General features: G+C 49.3%; 1 protein-coding gene across 1 annotated transcript in view; it reads left to right on the top strand.

Moving 5' to 3' along the window:
- LRP1 (LDL receptor related protein 1) overlaps nt 1-14,963 on the top strand; it is a 117,512-nt gene that overhangs the window by 22,360 nt on the left and 80,189 nt on the right. The window contains exons 7-10 of the mRNA XM_044679937.1: nt 11,779-11,941; nt 12,129-12,351; nt 13,514-13,703; nt 14,214-14,357. Coding sequence (XP_044535872.1) covers nt 11,779-11,941; nt 12,129-12,351; nt 13,514-13,703; nt 14,214-14,357 — 720 coding nt within the window. The remainder of the gene's footprint in view (nt 1-11,778; nt 11,942-12,128; nt 12,352-13,513; nt 13,704-14,213; nt 14,358-14,963) is intronic.

Here is a 14,963-nt window from a genome sequence, read left to right as displayed (position 1 = left end):
CGTTTCTCATGTGCTATGGTTGGAAGGGAGGCCTCCGGTTCTTTCCTCAGATACCGAATGTGGGCAGAATTGGGCAGGGTAGGTTTGCACAAATTTGAGAGAAGATGCATTGGCTGACATAGACCCTTCCTTGAAGCAGTTTTGTATTTTGAAAAAAAATTGCTTCTTAAACAAAATCCACCCTCTTAAAACAAGGGTCAGGGCTGCTCACCCACTGATCTGTGGTGCTTTTATACAAAGCATGGCCCACAGAGCCTTGACCAAATGAAACTTGGGTAAGAAAAAGACTTTGGGGAATTTAATTCATATGTCAGAGAGGGAAGGGGCCCCCCAAATCATTGAGAGACTCTGATTTGCAGATAGGTCAAGATTTCCTGCTGAGAAGAGAGATAGAGGCAGACAGAGAAAGAGAGAAGGCCAGAGACTGAGCCAGAGAGGAGAGAGAAAGACAGAAAAGGACAGAGAGGCAGAGGAGAAAGAGACAGATAGAAGGATAGAGAGAGAAAGACAGAGAAAAAAGAGGACAGCAAGAGAGAAAGAGAGAGAGGCAGAGAGACAGAGACAGAGAGAAAAAATGAGAGAGGGGAGAGTTAAAGACAGAGAAAAGGACAGAGAGACAGAGAGAAGGACAGAGACAGAAACAGAGAGAATAAACAAGAGAGGAGAGAGAAAGACAGGGATATAAAAGGACAGAGAGACAAGAGAGAGAAAAAGAGAGAATGAGAAAGGAGAAAGAGACAGAGAGAAGGACAGAAACAGATAAAGACAGACAGAGAAAGAGAGAAGGACAGAGACAGAGACAGAGACAGAGAGAGGAGAGAGAAAGAGAGCACCTGGACTGCAAGGAAGAGGATGAGTGAGTTTTGAGAGACTTCCTGAGGTAAGGACGGCTTCGCCATCTGCTTCTTTGAAGAGACCTCTGTCTTGGTGAATTGAGCCTGAGAAGCAAAAAGAAGGATAGGATGACCTTTATGGAGGGAGAAGTATCTGAAACTATGCTCCCTGAATTAATTAGCTCTCGAGCAGCCCCAAACAGACTAGAAACTAAAAGGGATGCCCTTGAGAGGATGTCTCTCCTGTCCCTCTGCCTCTCAGGCCCCCTCTGGGAAGAGTGACTCCTCAGACTGGACTCTGTTTGCATACTGACTCTTTGTGGGGGCCCATTGGTTAGGGAGCTGAGCCCTCCAAAGGAGTCCTGGCTCTCTGGCCCTGAGGAGGAAGCAACCCCTGTATAATGGATTTGGGGAGCAGTACAACCATCATCCTCCAAGTGGCATAAGTGGGGCTCTCAGTCCCCAGACTTGCATCTCCTGCCCCCCAACCCACCCCAACTCCCTGGGCCTCACTTAGGCGGATCTAGGCAAACTCTTGGCTCCTGCAGTTCCCTCCCCACCCCTAGGGGAAGGGTGGGTGCCCCATGAGAAGGAGGAGGTTACCCTAGTTCTGTCCTGTCCCCTTCTTCTCTGCCTCCTGAGAAACAGGAAATGGCCTTAAACCAGCCCCACCTCATTTGGCAAACAGATCTTGCCTACTCATTATTTCATTAGGGCCCCATTTGGGTGCAGAGTCCAGGAGCCTGGAGGAAAAGGGAGATTTCAAGAATTCGGGGGTTGGTTGAAGAGGTGTGTGCAGGATGGACAAAAGAGGCTACAGAGCTCTTCCCCAGGCCCCTTCGGAGAATGGAACAAAGTCTCCTCCTCCAGGGTTACCTGCCCTGGCACACACCTCACAGCCACATAAACATACACCCTAATGCCGCCCGGATGTCTGCCCGTCCCCCCCAAAATGGTTGTTTGCCTCTGCCTGGGAAGGCTAATTATGGTCCCTTTGCCAGCGTCCCCTGGCTCCCCTGCCATCAGCGCCCTCCCGCCTCCCCCCCCCCCCAGTTCATCCTTCTTCCCAGGAAAGTCTGTGGATGCCCACTCTTGTCTGATTTAGCCTTTGGGGCCTGGGGCGAGGAAGCTGAACCCCGACCTTCTCTTTGGGAGGGTGATTTCAAGGGATATAACTCAGTCTTTGACAGGCAATGGAAAGGAAATGAGGCAAGACCTCCTCACCCCCAACCCACCGAGCCTTCCTTTGCAACAGCCAAAGGGTCCAGGGGAGGGGGCTTCATGGATTCTTGTGCCCCAATGGTCCCTTGACCCAGGATGGGGTGTTCGAATACCAATGGGTTCTGAGCTCCCTGTACCCTCTGGGTTTGAGGAGGCCAGAAGGGGACCACATGTCAGAGATCTGCCCCAGATTCTGTATATCTATCTGGGGAGACAGGGAGTCCAAACACTTTGTCCTGCCTTGCCCCCTCCTCTGTAAATAAGGGGAGGGGGAAGGGAAGCCTGCCACTGATGCCCTCCCTCCATCAAGGAAAACACTAGGGAGCGGAAATTAAAATACCCCAGAAATGGGGGCCACTAGGCATCTTCACAGATCGAGAGCCAGGCTGGGAGACAGAAGGTCCTAGGTTCAAATCTGGCCTCTGACACTTCCCAGCTGTGTGACCCTGGGCAAGTCACTTAACCCCCATAGCCTAGCCCTTACCACTCTTCTGCCTTGAAATGGATACTTGGTATAGATTCTAAGACAGAAGGGAAGGGTTTTACAAAAATACCCCAGAAATCTAGAGAAAGCAGATGAGGAGCCGATATTTCCCCTGAGTGCCTGGGTTCCCTTGGGGATCCATCTCTGTGGTCCATCCATGAGCCTGGATTGGTACAGCCTGCGTCCAGAAGTGGCCCCTGCTCTCAGGATTGGGGGGGAGGAGGAGAAGAGCTTGGGGATGGGCTCATGTGGGGGAATGCCTCCGAGGCGAGAGGTCTGTCCGGCCCCTTTGCTCTTCTGTTGGCTCTTTGGGCGGAAGTTTGGGGTCGGGGGTGGATCCTCCTCTCAGCCTGTGCTGCCCTGCCATGAGGCACCCCTTCTTGTCTCTGTGAGGGCTTGCTTTCACTAGGTCTCCCATTCTCCGTTTTGCCTGGGAGAGAGTAAGTAAGAGTGTGTAGACCAGTGAGGGCTCTGTCCATCCCAGACAGATTTGTGTGTGGCCAACATTTCAGTCCCCAACGCCCAATCTTCCATTGAAAGCGAACAAATATTTTTAAAGCATGCAAAGCCTCCGGGGAACCGGTGATGAAACAGCCTATGCATTCAAGGAATAGCCATCTGGAAGAGGACTTAGAGGCCACTGAATCTGCCCTGCCCCCATTTTACAGACTAGGAAAACCGAGTCCCAGAAAGGCTTAAAGGGACTTGCTCAAGGACACACAGCTTGTCCATATCTGAGATGGGATCCAAATCTGTATTTTCATGATTCCATCCATCACCCGACGGTGCCCCTCAAGGTCTTCTGGGAGAGCCTCCGTGCCACGGCCTTCCACAGCCAGGGAGCCCTCCTGGATCTAGTGCTGTAATCCTCCCCCAAGTATTACCAGCACAGCCCTGGCTCCTTACTAGTCTGTCCATGAGGACCATTTGCTCAGGGGGAGGGGAGACTTGGCAACATCCGATGTTCCAGTGAAGCTCAGGCCTTCCTCCCCCATTTGTCCCTGGGTTTCCTGGTCCAAGCTGCTTTGCCTCGCATCCCCTCTAGGTCTAATCTTTCCTGGAGCCAGAAAATGAGCTTATGCTGCAGCAGGAGGGAATGAGGGTGGACACTGGGAGCCTGAGCCCGGGCTTGGAAGGGGTTGGGGGGCTGGTATTTAGCATCTCCATGGCCCTTTGTGTGTGTGGCGAGGCCCTGGGGTGGGAGCCAGAGTCCTGGAAAGGGGCAGGGATTAGCTCAAATGACTTGGCAATTTGCAGTTTGGGGCTAGTTCTGGACCCAGCCCAGCATGTGGTGGGGAAGGAGGCCCTCTGCTGGCGGTTTGAGCGGCCGGGTGGGAAGATTCCTCCCCCCCCCCCCTCAATCTGCTGGATTGGGAAATGGGTCTCCAGGTCCAGCTGGCAGGGCCCCTTAATGCCTTTCTTTTCTCTTCTCTCTCTGTCTCTGTCTCTCTGTCTCTCTCTCCGTGTCTCTCAGCCTGTGTCTATCTCTGCCTATCTGTCTGTCTCTATGTCTCTCTGTCTCTGTTTCGCTCTGTCAATCTCTGTGCCTCTATGCCTCTCTGCCTCTGTTTCTGTATCTCTTCTTTCTCTTTTTCTCTCTCCTCTCTCTCTTTCTCTGTGTATGCTCTCTCTGTCCTCTCTCTTCCCTCCTCTTTTTTTCTCTCTCTCCTCTCTTTCTCTGTCTCTCTGTCCTCTCTCTTTTCTCTCTCTCTTTCTCTTCTCTGTGTCTCTGTCCTTCTCTCTCCCTCATCTCTCGGTCTCTCTGTCCTTCTCTCTCTTTTCTCTCTCTCCTCTCTTTTCTCTCCCTCCCTCCTCTCTCTGTCTCTGTCCTCTCTCCTCTCTTTCTCTGTCTCTCTGTCCTCTCTCTTTTCTCTCCTCTCTTTCTCTTCTCTGTCTCTGTCCTCTCTCTTCCCTCCTCTTTTTTTCTCTCTCTCCTCTCTTTCTCTGTCTCTCTGTCCTCTCTCTTTTCTCTCTCTCTTTCTCTTCTCTGTGTCTCTGTCCTTCTCTCTCTTTTCTCTCTCTTCTCTTTTCTCTCCCTCCCTCCTCTCTCTGTCTCTGTCCTCTCTCCTCTCTTTCTCTTTCTCTCTGTCCTCTCTCTTTTCTCTCCTCTCTTTCTCTTCTCTGTCTCTGTCCTCTCTCCTTCTCTCTCCCTCTTCTCTGTCTCTGTCTCTCTGTCCTCTCTCTCTCTCTCTTCTCTTTCTCTTTCTCTCTGTCCTTCTCTCTCCCTCCCCTCTTTCAGTGGCTCTGTCCTTCTCTGAACTCTCTCCATCCTCTCTTTCTCTGTTCTTCTTTCTCTTTTCTCTCCTCTCTTTCTCTTCTCTGTGTCTCCGTCTCTCTTTTCTCTCTCTCTCTCCTCTCTCTCTTTCTCTCTGTTTCCCTAACCCCCCCACCCCTACCTCTCTCCTTCTTTCTCCCTCTCTCTCCTTCTCTGTTTTCATATTTCAAAATCACAACAGGAAATGGGTTAGAGATTTGGGGAGGAGGGGGACTTCAAGAAAAGCAGTTACCTCCTGCTACCCTGGTATCCCCTCTCCTCCCAGAGCAGACGCTGAGCTGTCTCTCCCTTGAGTTTCCTCTCTGTACTTCCCCACCCCCAACAGCTCTCCTCTCCATTTTGGATCCTTTCGGGGGTCCCCAGGGAGCAGCCAGTGAGTGTGCTGGAGGGGGTGCTCTGCTCCCTTGGCCTCAGTCGCCGTTTCCTGCAGTCGATGTTTTGCTTTAACTTTCCCTGTTGACTCTGAGTTTCCTATAATAATTTAGTGGCTCTTGCTTTCTCCCTCTGGCCCAGTCAGGGCTGGCCCTGTCTCCCTGGCCTGGATCCAGCTCCTGGCCCTCAACTCCCCCGCTGTCTCCTTGAAGTTGCCTCTCTCCGCCCTGCCCCCCTCTGTTTTCATACTGGAGCAAGAGGGATGGGGATGATTCGAACTTAGGATGGATTTCCCAGTAGTAAGAGACAGATACTCTACAGCAGAATTTAGCAGGAGAGAAAGAAGAGCTAGGCAGCCAGGCTCAGACAGGGAGGACACCGGCCCCTGATATTAGCTCCCTGTGAAAGGACCAACTTGGAAGGAGAAGTGAGCCGAGGGGAAGTGGGTGGTAAGAGAACGGTGTCTGGGTTAGAGGTTTTCTGGTAAGGAGAGCTAAGGATATCTCTCTCTGCCCTTCCCCCTGCTAGCCTGCCCGCCACACATACCCCTTCCCCCCTCCCCGCCACATACACACGCTACTGCCACCACAAGACCCGGGCACTTTGACCCCCGTGGGTATGAGCCAGCCATAATCTTGTCAAATCTCTCCTTGGTTTGTTCTGAGAGGTGCTCGCCATATAACCCTTTTGCTTCCTTCTTGTGTCTTCCAGCCCTTCCTTCTAGGGTGAAATAAAAACAAAGCTTCTGGCTAGCTAAGTGATCCCTTCCCGTCTCACCAGTCTTTGGGGATGGGTCCCTCCTCTCTGGCCCCTGCAGGGCTGCATGTGAAACAAGAGGGGCTGGGAAAGGGGGGGTCTGGGGTCTGAAGGAGGAGGAGAAAATGGAATCCTAACCCCAGAGCAGCCGGGTTACCACCCATCGGACAGACCAGGCAATGACCGTCAACGCCATTGAACCCTCTTCCCACACATCCTGGGACTGTCCTAGCTTTGCAGCCCCCTAATGTAATCATAGATTTGGAAGGAATCTTAGAGATTCTTTCCTAGAATAAACATGGAGAGATGAGGACCCTGTTGGAAAAGAGCAGAATATCAATTCCATTGGAGTTTAAAGGCATCAAAGATGACTACAGATGAAGAAACTGATGCCTGGAGAAGCTAAGCTCTCTCTCTTCTGTGGGGGAGAGAGCTCTCCTATATGGGATGAAGTCTCTGTCCAGTGAAGGCCCTTCTTTTGGGGGTGACACCCAGCTCCAGGAGCCGAATCCCAGCTCCAATGTTTGGGGAGGCATCTATCTTGGAAAGGAGAGGAATGGGTGCTTTTTTGGAAGGAACACTCATTTGAGGAAGTAGATGTTGACCATCTGAGTAGCTGGAGCAATCTGGAGGGGTGGAGAATGTCGGATGGACCTCCGATGAGGAGAGAGGGAAGGGTGGTACCCAGAAAGGATCAACACAAAACCAAGCTTATTTTGAGGCCTGGAACTGAAAGTCTCTTACATCATCCTTCCAGTGTGGCCTCTGCGCCTCATAAGCCTTGATCACCAGACTCCCTCTCCCGTATTGCTGAGATCCTCCTCCAAAGGCTGTCCTACTCTACCCCCATTCCAAGCTCTCCCACTTGGGATCTTTGGGATCAGACAGGTTGGGAGATTGGTGGCTCAGGGAGAGGAGGCATCCTTTCCTAGAATAAACATGGAGAGATGAGGACCCTGGTGGAAAAGAGAGGAACAGCAAGTCCACTGGAGTTTAAAAGCATCAACTATAGTTTGGGGAATAATTGGGGTTTCTGGGTCCATTCTCCTCCAGCCGTAGGCCTTGACCATATTCCCATGTCCAAACGTTGCCACTACAAAGAGCTAAATCTGGCAGGACACCAGTGAAGGATGGGGAAAGCCATGGGAACTCCCCTCCTGGTGCTCCTCCGGCTTCCTCAAGGGACACAGATACATAGGATTTAAGAGAGAAAGGGAAATGATCTGGGTGGCTTTGATACCAGAGGGCTTTGCAGGAAAATATGCAGCTTTAACTGCAAAAATACTGAAAGGGACACTGGGGCTGGGGCCCTCCTGAGGCTTTCCTGGAGAGATGGGAGGCACAAAATGGCTTCTGTATCACCCCCTCTCTTCATCTCTTCTCTTCCCATCCTTCATTTATTTGTTTGTTTGTTTGTTTATTTATTTTTGAATTTTGTTATTTTTTAGAAAAATCTTTTCCATGGTTACACAATTCATGTTCTTGATCTCTTCCCGCCCCCCCAACCCCAGTAGCTGACACATATTTCCACTGCTTTCTTCCTGTGTCATCGATCAAGACCTATTTCCATATTATTGATAATTGTTCTAGAGTGGTCATTAAGAGTCTACCTCCCCAATCGTGTCCTCCTCAACCCATGTGTTCAAGCAGTTGCTTTTCTTCTCTGCTTCCCCTCCTGTAGTTCTTCCTCTGAATGTGGGTAGCGTTCTTTTCCCATCCCTAATTTAGAGAAGAGGAGGAGAGAGTCCGTGTTTTTGTTTTGTGGAATAGAGGGGGATAAGGAGAGGGGTCAGGGTACCTTGGGGAGGTCATTACAAAGGAGAGTCCAGGATCTGGATTGGAGAGTGAAGATGGACCTTAAAGTCCTTTTTCTTTTGTGATGAGTATTGCTGAAGTTGAAGTTAAGAAGTCCTAAGTTTGAATTTGTCCTCAGTCACGAACTAACTATGTGATCCTGGGCAAGTCATTTAGATTCTCTCAGCCTCAGTTTCCTTTTTTTGCAAAATATGATTAATAACAGCACCAATCTTCCAGAGTTATTATATGGCTGAAGTGAGATAATATATGTAAAGTGTTTCACAAAGCCTAAAATGCTATATAAATGTTAACTACTGTTACATCTTGGGAGAGAGGAAACGAGATGGCACTGTTCCCAGATGCCACCAAAATCCCCTAACATTCTGAGTCCTATAGTTAGACAAATTGCCCATAACTAATAGACTCCTCTCCTCTGCCCACCTACTGCCCCTTCTCACCCCAAAGCCAAAAGGTGAGATTGCCCATCTAGCTTCCCCATACACCAAGCTACATTTGAGCTCTGAGGATGGATTTTCTCCTTGAAACCTTCCTTTTTTAACCTAAACAAAAAGCATTCCTTTTGGGGGAGAATCCAGTATGATTTACCCGAATCCCCCAGGATGGCCCTCGGATCTCCATCCTCCTTGGAAAAGACTGGTCTCTCAGGGATCAGGGACAATACTAACCTCTAAGCAAAGCCAATCTGAATGGAGCTGGGAGCTAGAGAGACTCTTGGAAGAAAGGGGCTGAGGTCAAGATGATTAGGATTTGGGGGGAATTGGGTGGATTAGGGATGCTTAGCCTGGAAACTGGGAGTTTGAGTTTTAAAAATATATAGCTTTGGGGCAGCTAGGTAGCTCAGTGGATTGAGAGCCATCCCTAGAGAATGGAGGTCCTAGGTTCAAATCTGGCCTCAGATACTTCCCAGCTGTGTGACCCTGGGCAAGTCACTTGACCCCCATTGCCTACCCTTACCACTCTTCCACCTATAAGTCAATACACAGAAATTAAGGGTTTAAAATTTTAAAAAAAATATATATATATATAGCTTTTTGGGGGAGCAGCTGGGTGGCTCAATGGGTGGAGAGCCAGGCCTAGAGACAGTAGGATCTGGGTTCGAATCTGGTCTCAGATACTTCCTCGATGAGTGACCCTGGGCAAGTCACTTAAGCCCCATTGCCTAGCCCTCACCACTCTTCTACCTTGGAGCCAATACACAATTATGATTCTACAATAGAAGGTAAGGGTTTTTAAAATAATATATATATATATATACATGTGTTTTTATAACTGCATTTCGGTAGAATTGGTTTCCTTTGAACTCTAAAGTTTGTTTTTTGATGCCCTTACAAACAGAATTCTGAGAAGGGGTTCATGGGTTTTCCCAGACTGTCAGAGGGGTCCAGGAAACCCTCAAAAGGGTTAAAGATCTGATCCATATGCCCAATCTCATAGACCTTGTCTTTGCCCAGCCCCCTTGTGTTTCTTCTTGGGTGAAGTAGTAGGGACTCTCCAAAAAGGATAATTTAGGGCTCGCCTGGAGTTTGCTCTCTCCTTCGTCCCATCTCCAGCTGTTTTTGTACCTCCCCCTCCCTACCTCCACATGCTCCTCCTTCCTCCCTGGGCCCAAGTCCTGTGACTGTGAGTCAGTATCAGAGCTCAGCCAAATTCCTAGGGAACCATGTTCTTGGCCCTCCTGGTCCACACCCCCAAGTTCCTATGGGCAAGCAACCCCTGTGTCTGGAGAACTGGGGAGGGAGAGAGAAATAAAAAATGATTAACTCCTTCCACCTCTAGCTAGGGGTCCAGGACAGATTGTTAAGTGGGATTAGGGACTTTTTTTTTAATTTCTCCTACACCCAGTGAGCCATTTCTGAAGGTGAAAAGTAAAAAAGAAGAAATAGATAGGGGGAAATTGTTCAGCACAAGTCACCAAGCTAACCACAATCTGACAATCATCTTTTCAATTCCCTGTCCCATGCCCAGAGTCCCCAGCCTCTGCAAAGGGACCGAAGTGCATTTTCTAATGTGACATCTTTGGAGACAAGTTTATTGATTAGAATTCCCTCTTTTGTCTTTGCGTTTGCATGGCTATAGTCAGCAGGTATATTATTGCATTGTTGTTGGGCATGGTGGTAACCATAGCATCCCGGCAGCCTTATGAAGACCATGCCAGCAAAAGAGAAGCAGGTTTTAATAGACTAGAAATGCTTCTAGAACTCCTCTGGTAATAGATTTTATAATGTCCAGGACCAGCCTTGCTGTCTGCCTTTGTTACCTCATTTCTTATGTCTTCTTGGATTTATCTGAATTCTTCATGTTCATCATTTCTTTCTCTTTTTCTTTTTTCAACTCTTCCCTTCTGAATCAATACAACAGATAGGTTCTAAGACAGAAGAATGGTCAGGGTTAAGCCATTGGAGTTAAGTGACTTGCCCAGGGTCACCCAGCTGGAAAGTGTCTGAGGTCAGATTAGAATTGAAGACCTCCCATTCCAGTCCTTGCTCTCTATCCATGAGCCACCCCGTTGTCCCATGCTCATCACTTCTGAATGACGAGTAGTAATATTCGGTTCCATTCACGGCTCACAATTTGCTTAGCTGTTCCTCTGGGGACTGACTCTTCTAGCTAAGGGAGATGGTTAAATACCAAGGAGGGCTGCCACGCGAGTGGAACAGAAAGCTCACGTGGCTTTTAGAGCTTGGCTGGAAGAACTTTGGTTGACCAAAGATTTCTTCAAACAAGAGAGTCCCTGTGCTTGGGACATTGATGTAAAAGAATGCTCCAATAGGGGAATCAGCTAATAGAAACCCACATCCGTGTCTGGACCCTCACGTGAGAATTTATCTGAGTCAGGACTTTCTGCTGGAGCAATCTCTCCTAAACTTCTTGTCACCTTCCATTTCTCATCAGACTTCCCTTTTTCATGATTCCTATTGTCCCAGCCTCTGCCCTTTGTCCTCCTTGTGCCCACCCCATTCCCCCTCTCACTCCATGGCAGGGGAAGCCAGAATGGAGGGACCCAGATATGAGTCCCACGATCCACAGCTACCCAGGGATCCCAAATGACCCTGGCTTATCTCAGTCCCACAAGACCTTGGGTCTTTGAAGAAATAGGGCCAAGGACATGGAGAAAGGAATTGAAAATAAAAAGATGGGTGCAGGGAGATGAGGTTCTTGCCAACCAAAGAACATTTGTTAGGCAGCCAAGCAACAAAGTAGATAGGATGCTAGACTTGCAATCAGGAAGTTCTGAGTTAAAATCTTATCCTAGTCACTTAATAGTTGTGTGAACCTGAGCAAGCCACTTATTCACCATCCACCTCAGTTTCCTTGTCTGTAAAGTGGGCATAATCATATTACCTACCTCACATCAACTGAGATAACATGCATAGCACTTTGCCAGTCCTAAAACAATCTAAAAATGCTAGTTATTGGGGGGGGGGGCAGCTGGGTGGCTCAGTGAATGGAGAGCCCGGCCTAGAGATGGGAGGTCTTGGATTCAAATCTGGCCTCAGACACTTCCTAGTTGTGTGACCCTGGGCAAGTCACTTGACCCCCATTGCCTGCCCTTACCACTCTTCTGCCTTGAAGCCAATATATAGCATTGATTCTAAGATGGAAGGTTAAGGGTTTTTTTAATGCTAATTATTATTATCAATAGCATTTATTAAGCAGCTAAGTACTTGGACTCTATGTGAGTTCCTTCCATTTGGGAACGGGATACAAAAGCCTAAGAATCAGTTTCTTGATGACTTTTGGGGAAACAAAGGTGACCTAGAAAGGTAACCCAGTGTGAAGCAGCAGGGGTGATATGTGGGAGGATTAGTGGATGAGAGGGGAGAAAAGGCACTTTGGGCCGCCATGGTTAGGGAAGGTTTAATGGAAGTGGTAATGAAAAGTGGTTAAGAACCAAAAGGAGAGGACTTACATGGGTCAGGGGAGGAAGTCATCCATGGGAAGGTTGTGCAAAGGAAGGGCGGGTGGCGCCTTGGTTGGGGCTGGTTCCTACTCACAAAATGTGTTCTCACAACACCCAGATGTGGAGCAGATGGCCATTGATTGGCTCACGGGCAACTTCTATTTTGTGGATGACATCGATGACAGAATCTTTGTGTGCAACCAGAATGGGGACACCTGTGTCACTCTGTTGGACGTGGAGCTTTACAATCCCAAGGGCATTGCTCTTGACCCTGCCATGGGGTGAGAGGGGGCATGGGGTGGGCACAAGGGGAGCCAGGAGTGAGGAACCCAACCCCTCCTTTACACTGATACATCTTACTCTCCCTTGGCAAGGGAGAGCAGAGAGTTGGGGGGGAGCTGTGGGGAGGGAGAGCTTACTAAACCCAGTGGGGAAACTCCCTCAATGTCATATATCACCCACCTACAGGAAGGTATTCTTCACGGACTATGGGCAGATCCCAAAGGTGGAGCGCTGTGACATGGATGGGCAGAACCGAACCAAGTTGGTGGATAGTAAGATCGTGTTCCCCCATGGTATCACTCTGGATCTGGTCAGTCGGCTTGTGTACTGGGCCGATGCCTACCTGGACTACATCGAGGTGGTGGACTATGAGGGCAAGGGTCGGCAGACCATCATCCAAGGCATCCTGGTGAGGATGGGCGAGTGGGGATGATTTCTAAGCCCTTTCCCAGCCCAGAACTGTCCCACCACGCCATGCTGCTAAGAGACGAGGAGATCATTACCCCAGAGTGTCCTGGCTGGGTGCCTGAGGTCCAGAGCCCATTGGTCCTTGGTTGGGAAGAAGAGGATTATCATCCCAAGGCGTGCTGGTTAGGAATGAGGGGGCATCATCATATGGCCTCCTGGCTGAGAAGCAGGAATTATGATCTCAGGGTATCCGGGTGAGGAGAGAAACCACCATCCCAGGGCATCCCAAGGAAGGTTAGGGCTGATACAGTAGAGTCCTTGACCCCTTTGGCAGTCTGGGGAAGACCATGGACCCCTTCTCAGAATTGTTTCTAAAATCATAAGCAAAATACATAGAGTCACAGAGGAAACCAATTATATTGAAATATACTTCTCCGGATATTCTTGTAAAAACAAACCCACAAGCTCCAGATTAAGAGTCTTTGGGCTAAAGGGCAGTGTGAGAGGCCCTGGATGTGGCTTCCCTCCGATAACAAAACTACATTATCTTTAAGGCAGTATGACATGATAGAACCTCAAAGCGAAGAAGATCTGGGTTCAAATCCTGCCTCTAATATACACTGGCTGTGTGACCCTGGGCAAGTCACTTAAACTCTCGGTGCTCCCAACAACTCTCCAAGACTGGAGAGAGAGGTGCCAACTTGCATTGGCAGAGGGAGTTTCCTCACCTGGGAGTCCCTATACCAGTCAAATTACAGGTCTATTCCTGTCCCTTTCCCTTTCTCTGTACCTTTGATCTTTAAAATTAAAAAATAAAATAAAACCTTCTACAATACTATGTAATGGTTCCAAGGCAGAGGATTAGGCACTTGGAGTTAAGTGACTTGCCTAGGGTCATACAGCTAGGAAGTGTCTGAGGCCAGAGTTGAACCCAGAACTTCCCATCTCCCAGCCTGGTTCTCAATCCACTGAGCCAACCAGCTGTCCCTTTTACTTCTGATCTTCACGGTAATCCTATGAGAAAGGCAAGACTGTCTTATCCCTGGTTTTACGAGTGAAGATCTGCACAAAGCTTAGGAAATGGCATTTGGGGTGTCTGGGATCTGGCTGGGAGGGGGTCCACATTCCTTCCATTTCACATGATTCCTCCCATTCCTCCCTAGATCGAGCACCTGTATGGCCTGACCGTGTTTGAGAACTATCTGTACGCCACCAACTCAGACAATGCCAACTCACAGCAGAAAACGAGTGTCATCCGAGTGAATCGATTCAACAGCACAGAATACCAGGTGGTCACTCGGGTGGACAAGGGGGGGGCTCTCCATATTTATCACCAACGGCGCCAACCCCGAGGTAAGAAGGACCTTCGGCCGGGTCTTCTAGAATCACTGGTAGCCTCCTGAGGACCCCCTGCCTCCGTGAACCCCATTTATTAGGAATAGCGAACCTAAGGACAACTCACTTAGTTAGAATGCCTCCAGGTTTACATAACACTTTCCTTACAAAAGCCCTGGGAAGCAGGCAGCGAAGTGATGGTGTCCCCTTTCGGTAGAGGAAGAAATCAAGGCTGAAGAAAAATCAAAAACTTTGAGAAAAGTTAGGTGACTCGCTCAGGGGTTACAAAGCTAGTGAGGGACAGGATGGTCGCCAAAACCAGGTTTCTGAGCAGATGCATTCCGTTCTCACCGGAGCACCAACTCAGAGGCAGAAAAGGGAGATGGGGAGCTTTTCCTTCCCACCCTTGGAGAGGGAAATGAAGGGCTGGTTAAGATGGAAGCCTATTTAGCATTAAGGGGGGAACCTTCTCCAGTCTTGGGACAGGAAAAGTGGGCTCCCTGATCCTTTCTCCCTTTCCCCCTACAGTGAGGAGCCATGCCTGTGAGAACGATCAATATGGGAAACCAGGAGGCTGCTCAGACATCTGCCTTCTGGCCAATAGCCACAAAGCCCGGACGTGCCGCTGTCGTTCAGGCTTTAGCCTGGGCAGTGATGGGAAATCCTGCAAAAGTGAGTGCTAGGCACATGCGTGTGCACAAACCCATGATGGCCTTTTTGGTGGTTTTGCAGAAGGGACAGCTCAGTGGGATGGGGAGAAGCAGAGGGGAATTTGGAAAGCAAAATGGTATAAAACAAAATTGCCATAAAAAGAAGATGCTAAAGAAGAGAGCAACGGGGCAGAGGAAGAGTGGGGCCGGAGGTGAGAGAATGGTGCAAGCTGGGCCATCCTGTCCAGGGGCTGGGTTTGGAGTGTTTTGGTGTAGGCGTTGGGGTTCAGTCTCTGCCCATCTGTTCTGGAGCCCTGCTGCTTCCCTGCAGGAAGAGAGAAGAAAATGCATTGTTTACTTGAGATTCCCACATTTGAAATGTGGCCAGTTCACTGATTTGAGCTCTACTGCCCATTTTTTCTTTGTATGTTGTGTCCCACACCATTTCCCCAACTCCCATTTCAACTCCTTCCTCTCCCTGGGGCTAGTGATAAGTAAATCTCTCCCTCTCTCTACCCACCTCCCCCTCATCTCTCCCTCTCCCCCACCTCTCTCTCTCTCTTCTCTCTTCTTTCTCTCTCTCTCTCTCTCTCTCTCTCTCTCTCTCTCTCTCTCTCTTTTTTTTCTC

This window comes from Gracilinanus agilis, chromosome 5, assembly GCF_016433145.1.
Source record: "Gracilinanus agilis isolate LMUSP501 chromosome 5, AgileGrace, whole genome shotgun sequence".
NCBI lineage: Eukaryota > Metazoa > Chordata > Mammalia > Didelphimorphia > Didelphidae > Gracilinanus > Gracilinanus agilis.
This window is presented reverse-complemented; position numbering and strand designations above follow the sequence as displayed.